At 39.8% G+C, this 13,255-nt stretch overlaps 1 protein-coding gene and 1 long non-coding RNA gene across 2 annotated transcripts in view; both read right to left on the bottom strand.

Moving 5' to 3' along the window:
• Positions 1-1,663: 1,663 nt before the first annotated feature.
• Positions 1,664-2,225, bottom strand: LOC147633933 (uncharacterized). Its single transcript, XR_015266950.1, has 2 exons — positions 2,100-2,225; positions 1,664-1,988 (listed from the first exon to the last, which is right to left on the bottom strand). It is a non-coding gene; the product is annotated as an uncharacterized LOC147633933 (long non-coding RNA).
• A 7,970-nt stretch (positions 2,226-10,195) lies between these two features.
• Positions 10,196-13,255, bottom strand: part of LOC147633934 (uncharacterized) — a 60,486-nt gene continuing 57,426 nt past the window's right edge. The window contains exons 9-10 of the mRNA XM_086805003.1: positions 11,019-11,119; positions 10,196-10,924 (exon numbers count right to left, since the gene is read on the bottom strand). Coding sequence (XP_086661129.1) covers positions 10,645-10,924; positions 11,019-11,119 — 381 coding nt within the window. The 3' untranslated portion in view covers positions 10,196-10,644. The remainder of the gene's footprint in view (positions 10,925-11,018; positions 11,120-13,255) is intronic.

Consider the following 13,255-nt stretch of genomic DNA (forward strand, 5'->3'; position numbering starts at 1 on the left):
GTGGGCCATATGTGATTACAAAGAAAGTAGGTGACTTAGCCTATGAACTTCTTCTGCCTCCACATCTCAAAGTACATAATGTATTTCATGTCAGCCTACTTAAGAAGTATGTACCGAGCCCGAATCATGTGCTTAATGAGATGAACTCTTAACTTCTTCAACCTTTGAGAGAAGGTTCTCAGAAACAGAATTCTGAGAGAATTATTAGTCAAATGGAAGTTCTATCCTTTTGAAGACGCCACCTGGGAGAAAGAAGCCGAACTGATGCGGGATCGCCCCGAGTTTGCAAGATGAGGATATCTTGTGTTTTTTCAAGTGGGAGAGGATGTAAGATTTCTCCCCAGCCCCTCAAGATGTCCAGCTTCTTCCCCTATAATCAATCCCCTTTTCAGAATAATAAAAGATCTTGTTTCTACCTATTTAGACCTAGAGAGAGAAAATTTTCTAGAGAGAGAGAATTCAGTTTTTAGATATTTTTGGATGAAAAAATATCCCTTCTTATTAAAATAAATTTCACTAAAACAGAAGTTTAAAAAGAAATTCCTAAGGTGCATTAGAAATAAATTATAATGTGCACAAAAGACCTTAGCCTAAGGGTCCAGATTTTCTAAAAATTTTGGATTAAGGTTCTTATGGACCAATAAGATTAATCCCTCAACAAATCTTGGAGTAAGTGCATAAACTTTAACTTCGTTTCATGTATCTTGAATATTGTGCACCTATTGCTTTCTCAACAAGAAACAAATTGAAAGACGAAGATGCTTGGTGAAAGATTAAGTGAATATTTACAACTTTTGACAAAGATTACATAACAATAGCAAAGAACTTGTGAAAGCTTCAAGAGCAATGAATTACACAGAACGACAAAGAAATGATGCAATTCTTGAGCAAGAAAGTGTGCAAAAACTGTTAAATCTTTTCAAATTTGAAAATAAGCAAGCCTTATCATAGATTAGTGTTAATCTTTCAAAGATTAAAGCTAAACACACTTCTACAACTAAGATTGATCAAGCTATACTAGTTTTGATACAAAAGTGTACAAGCTTTACAATTTCAAGTGCAAAAATTAAAAAAGTTGTTGGTTAACATTGTGTTTGCAAGTATGGCCCTATTGGGAATTGAACCTAGTCTACTGGTGTGAGCCAATGTGCCCCATACAACCACAGGGTTCTACTCACTTGCATACAAGACTTCTTGAGTGTGAAGATCTTGCAGATTATTACAGATCTTCAATCTACAAACTTGGTGTGCAAGCAATAGTACAAAGATTCAATGAGAAGACAAACAGTTGGCAACTTGGATCTTGGCATCATAGAGCCTTAAGTGGCCAACTCTGTATAACATCGTCGAGCACAAGACTGAGCAGTCTACTCGACACCAGCAACAACAAGTTCTCACAAAGTCTCTTTATTGAGCTAATTGAGCTTCTGACAACAGCAGTAGCAAGTTCTCACATAGTCACTTCATCGAGCTACAACAACTCTCATACAGTGATTTGCAGCACCATTGGAGTGCAACAAGGGCAAGCATCATAGCCTCGTGGGGCTCAACAAGCAAGGAGGAGATGCTGAAAAGTATAGTTAATGGAAGACATGGCATGGAATAAGCATGTATGCTTGCAAAAGATTGATGATTAAAGGCAAACAATTGGTAGCAAATGTGCTCTAGCAAACAAAAGTCACATTATTTAAAATTTGTACATGAAGACTCCAAAACAGATGTATGTCCTTTCCTGTCACAAGCTAGCTGTTCAAAGGAAAAGCTGCCACCAACCAATACTGAAAAAGCCAGAAGAGTCTTTGTAGAAATAGAGGTCCCATCCTTAGCCGAAGCCAAAACAAGCTCTGGTTGCATTCCTCCAAGCTTGTAAGTGGCATCAAGTTAATGTGAAGAAGCGAAGTGAATGCTTCAACAAACAACCAGCCGCCTGTGCACAAGCAGAGTTCAAGGCCACTGAAGGTTTTCATTTCATCTGAGGCCATCGTTTGCTTCAGCAAAGAAAGCAACAGTGAGAGAAGTGCAGAGTTAACAGCGGCTTTCTCTCTACAACAAGCGTTCAATCATCGCAAAGGAGGTTTTGCAAGTGTTTAGGACTACACATTTCTGGGGGCAGGCGGGATTCCATAGAGCTCGAACTTCCTCAGCAAGTTATTATCTCTGGTTCTGATCCGCGCTTGTCTGAGTAAGTGGAAAACACCTGCTCCTTGGTGGGAATGGTTGTGTTGCGAGGATTCAAGAAGACAGCCATTACTCCTCGGGCAGTTTCTAGAACAAGGGACAACGGAGTCACATCAAGCAGAAGCAGGTCCTGCACCTTCTCATTCCCCTCTCCACTCAGAATTGCAGCTTGCACAGAGGACATTCAGACATTTCTGAGGTCAGTAGAAATCATTGAGCTTTCCATTTCATGTGCCTAGGCCAGCTGGTGCAGCTAGACAGGGGAAAGAAAAAATGTGTGTGAGTAAAAAAAGAAGAAAGGGTCTTTAACGTTTAGGTTTTCTTCTCCTAACCTTTTCACATTTTCCCATCTTTCATACCATTCCCATCAGGCCCATCCACATTTTGTCCAGCCTTACCCATTCATGCATGTTTGGACCTTAGGGAACATTTACATGCTTTTGAAGTTGTTTTGGTTTATTCACATACCTTCCGTAATGTGGGTGCTATTTTTAGCACATGGTGGGCTTACTTCATATACTTGAGACTTGTGAAGAGGTGTGATTCATACATTTAGCATTTGTGGAGCGTTTTGAGACATTTTTGGGTTTGTTGGGGTTTGTTCACATGTTTTTTTTTACGCATTATGAGCCTTGTTCACACATGAGTACATTTTTGTGGGGTGTTCACTCACTTTGAGCTTTCATTGGGTATTGTTCACATGCTTTGAGCATTGGGTAGTGTTCGCATGTAGACATGATTTATTACTATTACCCCTCTATTACTCACCATGGTAAGTTTCTTTCTTTGGCGACGACATCCTCTTGTGGCTCTTGATGATTGAGGGGACGCATGTGTGATGCTAGATTCTTAGTTGGGATACTTCGTATGCAGTACCATGGATTACCCGACATGATCAGATTATACATCACTTTTGGCGACTTTGTGCATACATTTGGGGCATCTAAACTTTGACCATTGGATCCTTCATCATCTATTTCACGTGATGACGAGATAGTCCATTCAGGCCATAGATGGAGGATGGAAGTACGGAGTTTATTGTTTATACATGTTCATCATCTATGTGATGAGAGAGATTGGCACATTCAATGATCCTTTGACTGTTGGTCATTGAGATATTTCTTGGAGGCACATGGATCGGTTTTTCTCAATTGGGATGACTCCTATGGTCACTTGTTCAAGTCTCGTACATTCTTGAGTAGTCATGATTATATTCATGAGGATGTATATTGCATCGACATTGGCACAGATGATGATGATGACGATGTATCACACCCACATACCTATGATGATGTATCGTGCACACATACACATGATGATATTGATGTATTGCACACACATACACATGATGATAGTGATACACGAGCACATATTGCTACTAACACATTCACATATGATGATAGTGATAGTGATAGTGAGAGTGAGAGTGAGAGTGATGTGTGTGAGTTAGATCATGTGGGCATGATCTTGATGAGAGGGATAGCAGTGAGCATTCCGAGCATTGTAATTAATGATACGCATATGTCTACCTACCTTCCAGCAGATCATAGTGATGCATTAGGAGATAGTGATGCATTAGACTATCATGGGGATCAGCTCTTGACTAGTGATGCATCCATTGCAGTGTGTGAGATTCGGTATGATGATACTTCACATGTTGATGAGCATATGATAGTGCATGAGGAGTATAGCCCAGAGTTTTTAGTACTACATGATACTTCACATGTTGATGAGCATACGATAGTGGATGAGGAGCATAGACTTGTGTTTCTAGTACTAGATACTCTTTCTAATCTTCTATTCATGGAGATATCTATGATTCTATCTCTACTCCTAGCCCCCATAGCATGCCTGGAATCATTCATTTGGGTTTAGTGCATATACTTGGGTGGGTAGTCAGGCATTGCATATGAGCATAGCGATGATTTTGTTGAGGTGAGACTTCGTAGGAGAGAGAGGATTATGCAAATGGATCTAGAGAGCTTTGTATTTGATTTGGGTATTTTCATAGATCCAGTGATTAGAGATTTTGACATATCTTTGGATATATGTTATATATAGATTCCATTGATGGATACAGACCATGATCATGATGATGATTTTAGAGATTTGTATTACTTTCTATTTCATCCACTCCAAAGTTGGCTTACCCTTCTCCTCCAAGTTGTTCTTGTTCTTCTTACAAAAAGTAGGGTCTTCTGCCTTTTATATAGGCTCTACCAAGGGGTAGGGTTCAGCTAACCCTAGATCCCTTTTCCACCCACATGCCCACTTTATTTGAGTGTGTTCACACCTCCATTACCTCTTCCTCTTATCCTTAAGCTTGTACATCAAATATTTCAACAGTTTCATTAGCTCCTTTTCCAACGCGAGATTGGGTTACTCTTTTAGTTTCTTTGAAAGGATAGTGTTCTCTTTGGGAAGAGCTCGTTTGAGTGGGAGATCACCAGTTGTCTCTCGCGAGGGAGAGAGCTTTTAGAGCTATCATCCAAATCTTTCAATGGTGGTCACAATGTTGTTGCCCTTGGCAACCGATCGTGCATTGTGTTTCTACATGGGATCTTCAAGGTTTTCTTCTTTTGGACCTCTAGTTTTGATTCTTTATCCTTTTCAAGGGCTATTATAGCCTTTGGGACCTATGCCTCAAGATCTTTGGTGGTTGGTTTTGAGATTGAAGCTTGAGCTTTCTACTTCTTAGCTGCCTTGTTAGCGTTGCCCTTATCTTAATCTGATGGCATTAAGGGGTATTGTATGAATAACAAGTTAAGACTCATTGAAGTGGCTGATGCTCCAACCCCAATGGGGTTATTGTCCCTCTGTTGGGATAATCGCTAAAAGCATGTTTGAATCCACATTTGTAACATGTGGGATTATTGTCCCTCTGTTGGGATAATCAGTAAAAGCATGTTTGAATCCACATTTGTAACATGTGCCTCCATATAGAATGACATTGGGATTTGGCATTGGATTTGAAGATGGAGTTGGGATACTTGGTGTGCGACGGCTCTATATGAGAACACTCAACAACATAGTGCAGGCCCTTAGAAACTTTGAAGACGTGGTGTGCATGACATATCATGGAAGTATCTTTCCCTTTATTGCACCATAGCTTTGAACAAGAAGGCATAGTCAGTGGCCTGCATGACATATTATTGAAGTCTCTTGCCCTTTATTGCACCATAGCTTCGAGTAAGAAGGCATAGTCAATGGTTGGGGGTTTCTCTAGATTGTATTGCTCATATGATTCATAGCTCTCCTAGTTTGGAATCTCGAGGTCTTCTGGTAATGTCACCGAATATTGTTATACCATTGAGTTCAAGAGGAACTAGTTAGGGTGGTATCGGATGTGGGTATGGCATTGGTGGTGGCAGTCTGTACATACCTCTCGGTATAGGGTTCTCATAAATGGGAACTGGATTATGAAAGCATTTGGTATGAGTGGTAGGGCTAGTTGTTTCTTTGGCGTCGGGAGTATAGGTTATGGTGCCAGGTTCCTCTAGTACCAATAATGAGTTATATTGTGGTTTCCATGGGGCTACAACAATGAGCAGAATACTATAGTCGTCAAGGCCTCAGCATAGGACACTCCGTACTTGTATGATTTTAGTGGAAAATTGAACACCAAACCATATCTCTCCGTGGAAATAAGTGTGGGTGTACAACTTAAGGAACTGGTTGGGGTTGGCCTTGAAGTTGCCCTTGGGGTGAGCCCTGCCACCACTCCTAGCCTAAATGGTTGATCTAGTTTTATGCCAACTCATCCATGCTCATGTCCTTGACTAGGACACTAGTTGGTGCTGGTGGGACACCCTTAACTTTGGATTCTTTGAATGATGCATCCCCTATGTCTTGGTTTGTGTGGACAACTTCTACATCCTTTGTCTTGGTTCGGGTGGATAACTTCTACATCCTTGTCTTGGCGATTAGCTACTAGGTCTGTTGATACGGCAACACTCATTGAAGATGTAGTGTCTAGACTATATAGATGTGGTCATGAAGCCTCTTGCCCTTGAGACAAATCATAAATCAATCAATGAGCGATAAGTCATCTAATCTCTCATGGGATACACCTAACATTGTGAAGATACTTGGTTCTAGCAATATAGTCCCGCATTATTTCACCCTCCTCTTGCTTGAGGTTGTAGATGTAATGTGGCTCCATCCAGCTCCACTGGGCGAGAATCCCACTATAAATGTGTGTCTCAAGACCTCGTAGCTAGCTTTTCATGTGGGTTTAGAGACCTAATCTAGTGGCTTGCTTTGCCTTCAAGGCAAAGTCCAAATGAACAAATCTTAGTGGGATCATCAATCCTTCCCATGGCCTCATAAACTTGATCGAACTTCTCTAGATTAGTTCCATCAAATTTGGTCATCATCCTTGAGATGAGGTTGGCTTTGTTTTGCTAACTCTGAGCCTCTGGGTATTATGTTTGTGGCAACCTCCCTTTCCATTTCAAACACCATCATAAGCATGTCTTTTGTATATTCGCATGGGCGATGGAACGAAGGGAGTGGTTACACAAAACACTTTGTTTTAGGGCATGGGATTTCTTGCCCCATGGGGTTAGGCTGTGTGGTTTTCCAATGGCATTTGTCCTATGTTGTCGGCATAGCTTTGAGACTACAAGCTCGCATGTTGTTTGCAAGGACATGTTATGTGAATGCCCTTATGGATCCCTATGGTTTGAGGTAGTCTTGCACATTGACTCTTTACCCTTCCCTGTGTTCCATGTTCCTTGTTCAAATGGAGAAGAACTCGAGCTTGGTTCCATGGTGAAGCCGCTTCAATAATGAGCTCCTATGCAGAGTGGGAGTGTGTTGTGTGCACTTGTATTGGGGGAACACTCGTCCCCCTAATGGTACAACAACAAAAGAGACATGTCTTGATTACCGTAATTGCAATTGTTGGGCTACTAGTTGGTCATGGTCAAACCCAGGGCAAGATTGACACCAAATGTTTGAAACACTATGGCGTTTGAAATGGTTTGACCGCTTCCTAAGGGAGAAAACCTTGAGTTTCCCGATCCTACTCCTGCTCCTGCACAAGAGCTTCACCTAAAAATAAATAGATTTAATGTCCTTTTCATGAAGTTTATGACGTTTATAGAGCCAATTATGGTGAATATAGGTTGGAGGATCATGAGTGACGACTTCTATTTCTAAATGTCATGTTGTTCCTCCACTCACATCTACATTTAGTTGGCTTATCTTGTCCCAAAGCTCCTCCCTTGAGGTAGATCTGAAGGAGTTTTGTCTTCTTAATTGGGGAGCGCTCTGCTGTGGATGGCTGTTTAATGGGTGATGCACTATAGTCAACTGTATTGTCGTTTCTAACAATTAGTCTAGATTGGGTTTGTATCAAGGGTTTAAACAGTCTCTAGTGCTTCTTGAAGCAGGTCTAAAACTAATTTTAGACACGTTCGTTCTTCTCATGCTTAAAAACGTTTTTTTATTTTGTAGCACAAAAAATACCTTTTTTAGTTTTGAGATCATGTCTTTTTTGGGATCATGTCTTTAGGTTCATGCCTCTATACTCACGTCTGCATGCACATGTATGTAGTCTCACACCTTTTTTCTTTAAAAAAGGCTCACATACTTTATTTTTATGAAATAGGCCAATCTGGGGTATAGAGCTTCATGTAATAAGCCTATGACACGGTTGATTGGGCAATAATTGTACTCTTTAATGCCCCAATAATTCTCATACAAATTGTATGATTAAAAAATCCTTAAAGGATATAAGTAGGTACATCCTTACAAGTCTTTAAGGTACTAATTATTGGTTAGTACAATAGTAGGTATACCTAACTCTAGACTCATGTCTCCAGGCTCACGGCTCACTTCTCCAAGCACACATGTATTAACGCATGTTTGACTCATGTCCTTTTTCGAGGCACTGTGGGCTCACGTCTCCCAACCTAAGCTCATTTGGCCTGGTATTTTCAATTTCTTTAAGAATTTTTGAGACTTGATGGAGGGATGGTAAGGGTTGTAATCCTAGTTAATGGTTATTATGTAAGTAAGTGATTGTTTTTTATTGGATTTGCATGCTTCTAAGCCACCAATTCAAACAATGCATAAACAAAAATTACGTATCTAACTCTAATCCACACCTAATCGAGCTTAATACTCTTGTTTTCAGAGTGAATTCTACTCCTAATCATAATTGCTAAGCTATTCCTTGGCTCAATGCAACAACATCAAAGACTTACGAGCTTCAAAATCATGCATACAAGCAAGCAAGAGTAGAGAAGAGGGGGAGCTATTACAAGGGAGTGATTGTGTATTGCTTATTGTCAAATAACTAGTTTTCACACTAGGCTGGTCAAACTTAAAAATGCTCTAGCCTCTATTAGTAGTCTTAAGAAACTTGTACGCAAAGTCCATAGGACTTTCCCATTTGACATTAAGCACATGGTAGGTCTGCTTTATATGTTCCAACGTCGTACAAAAGATAACTGCCCGTTCAAGCGAGTAAGATGAGAAAGCACCTTACGATAGGTCAAGTAGGTGAAACCATGTTATCCTATGGAGTGGTTAATACCAAGCACGAAGAAATTTCTATTTTCCATCAAAGTTTTTTCCTTATATATATTCAAATGGACCCACTTTACACTATGTTACCTAATGAAGAAGAGCTTCTTGTCTCTTCTTCTTCTTCTTCAAACATTAAAAGAAGAAGTCTACCATCTTTTAGCTATACATTTGTTCTCTTCTTCGCTCACAAATTGCTACTTCTCCCCCTCTTGTTAGTCGTCCAAATTAATCACCTCAACAAAAGGTGACACCAAAATGTAGCTAGAAGAGCAAAGATGGTTTATCTTGACCTGATCAATTTGGATGACCAACATGAGAAAAAAGAGATGCAATAATGTACAAAGAAAGAAGACAACAAATCTATGGTGAAAGATACTCTCATCTCCTTCCTCTTTAAATGTCCAAAGAATAAGTAGAAGTAGAAGAGCTTGATCTTCAACTACACAACCCACATCTTCCAAAAAATATTCTTCTATAAACTCCTGAAAATAGATTAAAACCTTGCAATTATCTAATATTTTAGCGGATAATCGAATCCAATAGATAGGCATATCCAAGGCCTTTAATAGAGCCAAGTGGTGGATTGGAGTCAAGTTATTTCAAAGAGTATAATCGAGGAGAAAAAATATAGTTGTTGAGACTCTCTTCTACAAACTCCTTGAATTTTTTAAAGACTTTAGTTACTAATCAAATCCACTAGATAGGCATACAAGGCCTATGATATAGCTCATAACCATTGACATTGAAAAGTTGCTAAGTTTTTAGTTTATTTTGGAGAGTTTGAATACAAAGACGTGTGTTTTGGAGACTTGTTGAAAGTAAGGCAAAATTGGAATTAGGTGATTGGGGATCCTAGTCTCTCTCTCCACCTCACACATCATTTTAAGGGAGGAGAGAGAGAGAGAGAGAGAGAGAGAAAGATATATTAACGTCTACGAGAGGCCAAAGTCGGCCTATGAGACAAAAAATAATACAACTGTGTTCTTCCGGTCATCGGAAGAAAAGAAACAAAAGAAAAAGTGTGCATGTGTCTGGATACAACTGTGAATCATCATGGATCGGTGGAGCCCATATACAAACAATATAACCAGATATGCTACATTACTCTTCATGGTCTATGGAGTCATGAGAATCTGGCTTTGATGTAGTGAGAGTAGTATGGCAAGATTGGAATTAAGGAGCATACGAGATTGTGTAGCCTTGTCACATAGCAAGATAAAGAGAAGGCACAAGCCTCCAAATACCTCCTAGAGTTTCAATATAACTCTTTGAATCAAGGGGCACAACAGTGCTACCACCTGTCTTCAAAAGTAACTCCACTGAATTCCTATCCTGCTGTACACCTAATATTTTCACAAAATGGTGTAAGCTCCTTACTAAACAAAATATATATATATTCTAATTATTCACACTTTTTTAGGACCTTTGTGACTACTCCAATCCACTATTGCCCCAATCAATAGACCCCCACAAACATCTACAACTGCATAAGACTCAGTATGTATATCGAAGGGAAAAACTTGTTTGTCCAGTTTGTATAAGGCACTCCATGTGATTGAGCGCCATAATCAGCATAGTAAACTTTTTATTGTACAACTTGCACTTTAATGCAATGTAAGTGCTACTGCATAAGACAAGATGACATTAGCTGCAGTTGTGGGTCCAGCAGCCCAGTTAGTTGGGCCATGGGAAAGGTATCTTATCCAATATTCTGTCAGTCTATAACATGAAAAGCTAAAAGAAGTGTGTTATCAATAATAATCACAATTCTACAAAGTCAGCCAACTAGATATCCGAATAGTGTGTTTATGTGAATTGACATTTTGTATGGTGTGCTTTCTTGAACCTATGTAAGTCGTGTAAAAGCATGTGTATTCAAGCCTTTGAACTCATGTACTCTGTAAGCTTAAAATGGCATCCAGGCCTTTCCTACCCCCCAGATAGCCATTCCATCCAAGCTCTTCCTCCATGGGGCAGAAAATAATCCTGTAACGTTCTTGAGATGGTCCATACAATACGATTGGTAGGCACGTCCATGGCTCCCACATTAGGTAGTTCTTCAATGACTGCATCTGCAAGGTCAGATATGAAAGTCTTCTCACATCCAAGCGCAGGCACACGGCCCCATTCTGTAATCCCTGACTCCAAAGCAAGGTCTCGGTACTCGACATCGATTTCCTCTAGCGTCTCAATGTGTTCACTAACAAAGCTGCAAAGCCACCAAAGGCAAGCATTGCATTTATCAATCTCAAGACCTCTTGCATGGAGCTTTAATGATGGCAAGATGTAGCAAGCAAACTAACCTGATGGGAATAGCCAAGAGACCTTTGACCCCCTTCTGGCCCAACTCTTTGATTGTGTCATCTGTGTAAGGCTTTAACCATTCTATAGGTCCAACCCGACTCTATCAAAAGTACAAAAACAGAAATAATTAGATTTGAGCTCAAGAATTTGATAATCTATCTATCTATAATAAAGGATTATATTAAAACGTGTTTTAATATGGCACCAAAATGTTTTTTGCATTTCCATTAAATATATTATGTGAGATTTTCAAGAATAAGTGTGTTTTTCTAAGGTTTCATTTTAGTCAATGAAATGAGGACCCCCATTTCCTCTTTTTTTAAGGCAATAAAATGATGACTCCCCATATCGTTTCTATTTACATAAATTCACCCAGATGCTTTCTATTTGCAATCCTATCTATTTATGGCAATAAAATGATGACCCTCGATATCGTTTCTATTTTTATGCTTTCACCCATATCCTTTCTATTTAAGGTCCACAATTCTCTAAAAAAGCTTCAAAGGGCTCCCTCAACGAGTAGAGGAAGGGAAAGAGAGGAGGAGAGGGAAGGGGTGGGAGAAACTCATCTTCTAAGGTTGTAATAATTAAATGCCACGTCAGTGGCATTTAATTAATACATATCAAATAAATTGTTTGAATAATAAAACGTGTTTTACTATGGTATAGAAACTAAACGAATTGATTTAGTTTTTCTTTCTTATAGCATTTGAAAATTAGCCTCACCTAAATATTTTCTTAAAAATTGTAGTCCCCCCCCCTCTCCTCTCTCTCTCTCTCTCTCTCTCTCTCTCTTTGCGTGTGTGTGTGTTGGAATTGAAATGGCACCCTATGGTCAGATCCAGGAGGTTTTGCACAAATATACACAGGAAGAGATGCAGTTTTTTATACACACGTGACGCACACATCAAAGCCCTGAAAGAGGACTACCCGAGGTGTCAAGGTACACATGGGAGTCCACATATAGGGACCATACCCGTAATTTTGGGGAAGCAGAGGTTAGTTAAGTCCTCATTTGCATAAGGTACGGTGCTAGACTTTATAAAGCGGCCTTACCCTTAGCTTAATGCCAAACGGAAAAGTGATAAATGGGAAAGCTTAGGACTAGAACTAGTACCAATGGAGTTAGTTTTGTCTGGCCTAGTGTGAAAGCTAGTCATTTGTATATAAGTCAATATTTACGTTAAGCAAGACACATTCATTCCCTTGCAATAGAATACTTGTAAGCTCTCTCTCTTCTTTGCTTGCTTGTGCTAAATGGTTTGCTTGCTTGAATAGGTTTGCTTATAGTTTTTTCCCTCTCATTAGCTTCTATTCCATCCACCGCTTGTGAGAGAGAACCACCGCAAAGGCCATTCTTTTCTTGCCTCCATCTAGGCAAAGAGAGCTCTTCCTTCAACCCATGGCCATGGATCATTCCGTGTGAGGACACAACAGACGGGCTAGCACACCCACATTAGGAAGTTGCATTTGCGGCTCAAAGACAAGACCAAACAACACTTATTTCGGCAAAGGCTAAGGTAAGCTCTTGACTTGAACATATGACTTTGAGGAAAGCAACCATATTGTTTTTCATTTGCTTTGTTCAACTTTTACATTGCGAATAGACTTTTTCTTTGTTTTTTTTTTCCTTAAAAATGCTAAAAATTACCCCAAAAAAAGGTGAACAAATGTAGACAAGCGGAACAAGGAGGTCAAATTCACGTTGATACGCCTAACCTTGCCAACCTTTCGGATTCCACACAATGCGGTGCGTCATTTTCCACGAGAGATGAACTTTTGCATAGGATTTATACAAGATGAACATCACCATATGCCCCTCTTTTTCTTTGAAGGTATTGTGGAGTTCGCTCAAAAAGGAGACATCCTCCTATTGGGTGACTCCAATGCTCAGGCAGCCGGAACAAAGGTACATATTTATTACTTCCATGAAAAACCAGTGATACTCTTGAAGATGGATCATATAGAGTAAGGGATACAGCGGACCGTAGTGGACACAAAGCATATCACTAGCTATGGTAGAAGCTTCCTAGAGATGGGTGTCGTGCATGAGGAGTTGATATATACAGGATGTCCCCTTAGCAATCATCGGACAGCCTCACCTGCTTCCACACAATGGCCGCACACGTAGAGTCGATTACTTGATGGGGTCTCCTGTTCTTATGCGACACATCCAGGAGTTTACCATCCATAGTAACAAAAAAACTTGTTTCTAGCTTTCAAAACCTCGAAACTT

This window comes from Cibotium barometz, chromosome 11 (genome assembly GCF_041138505.1).
Source record: "Cibotium barometz isolate CiBa-2024 chromosome 11, ASM4113850v1, whole genome shotgun sequence".
NCBI lineage: Eukaryota > Viridiplantae > Streptophyta > Polypodiopsida > Cyatheales > Cibotiaceae > Cibotium > Cibotium barometz.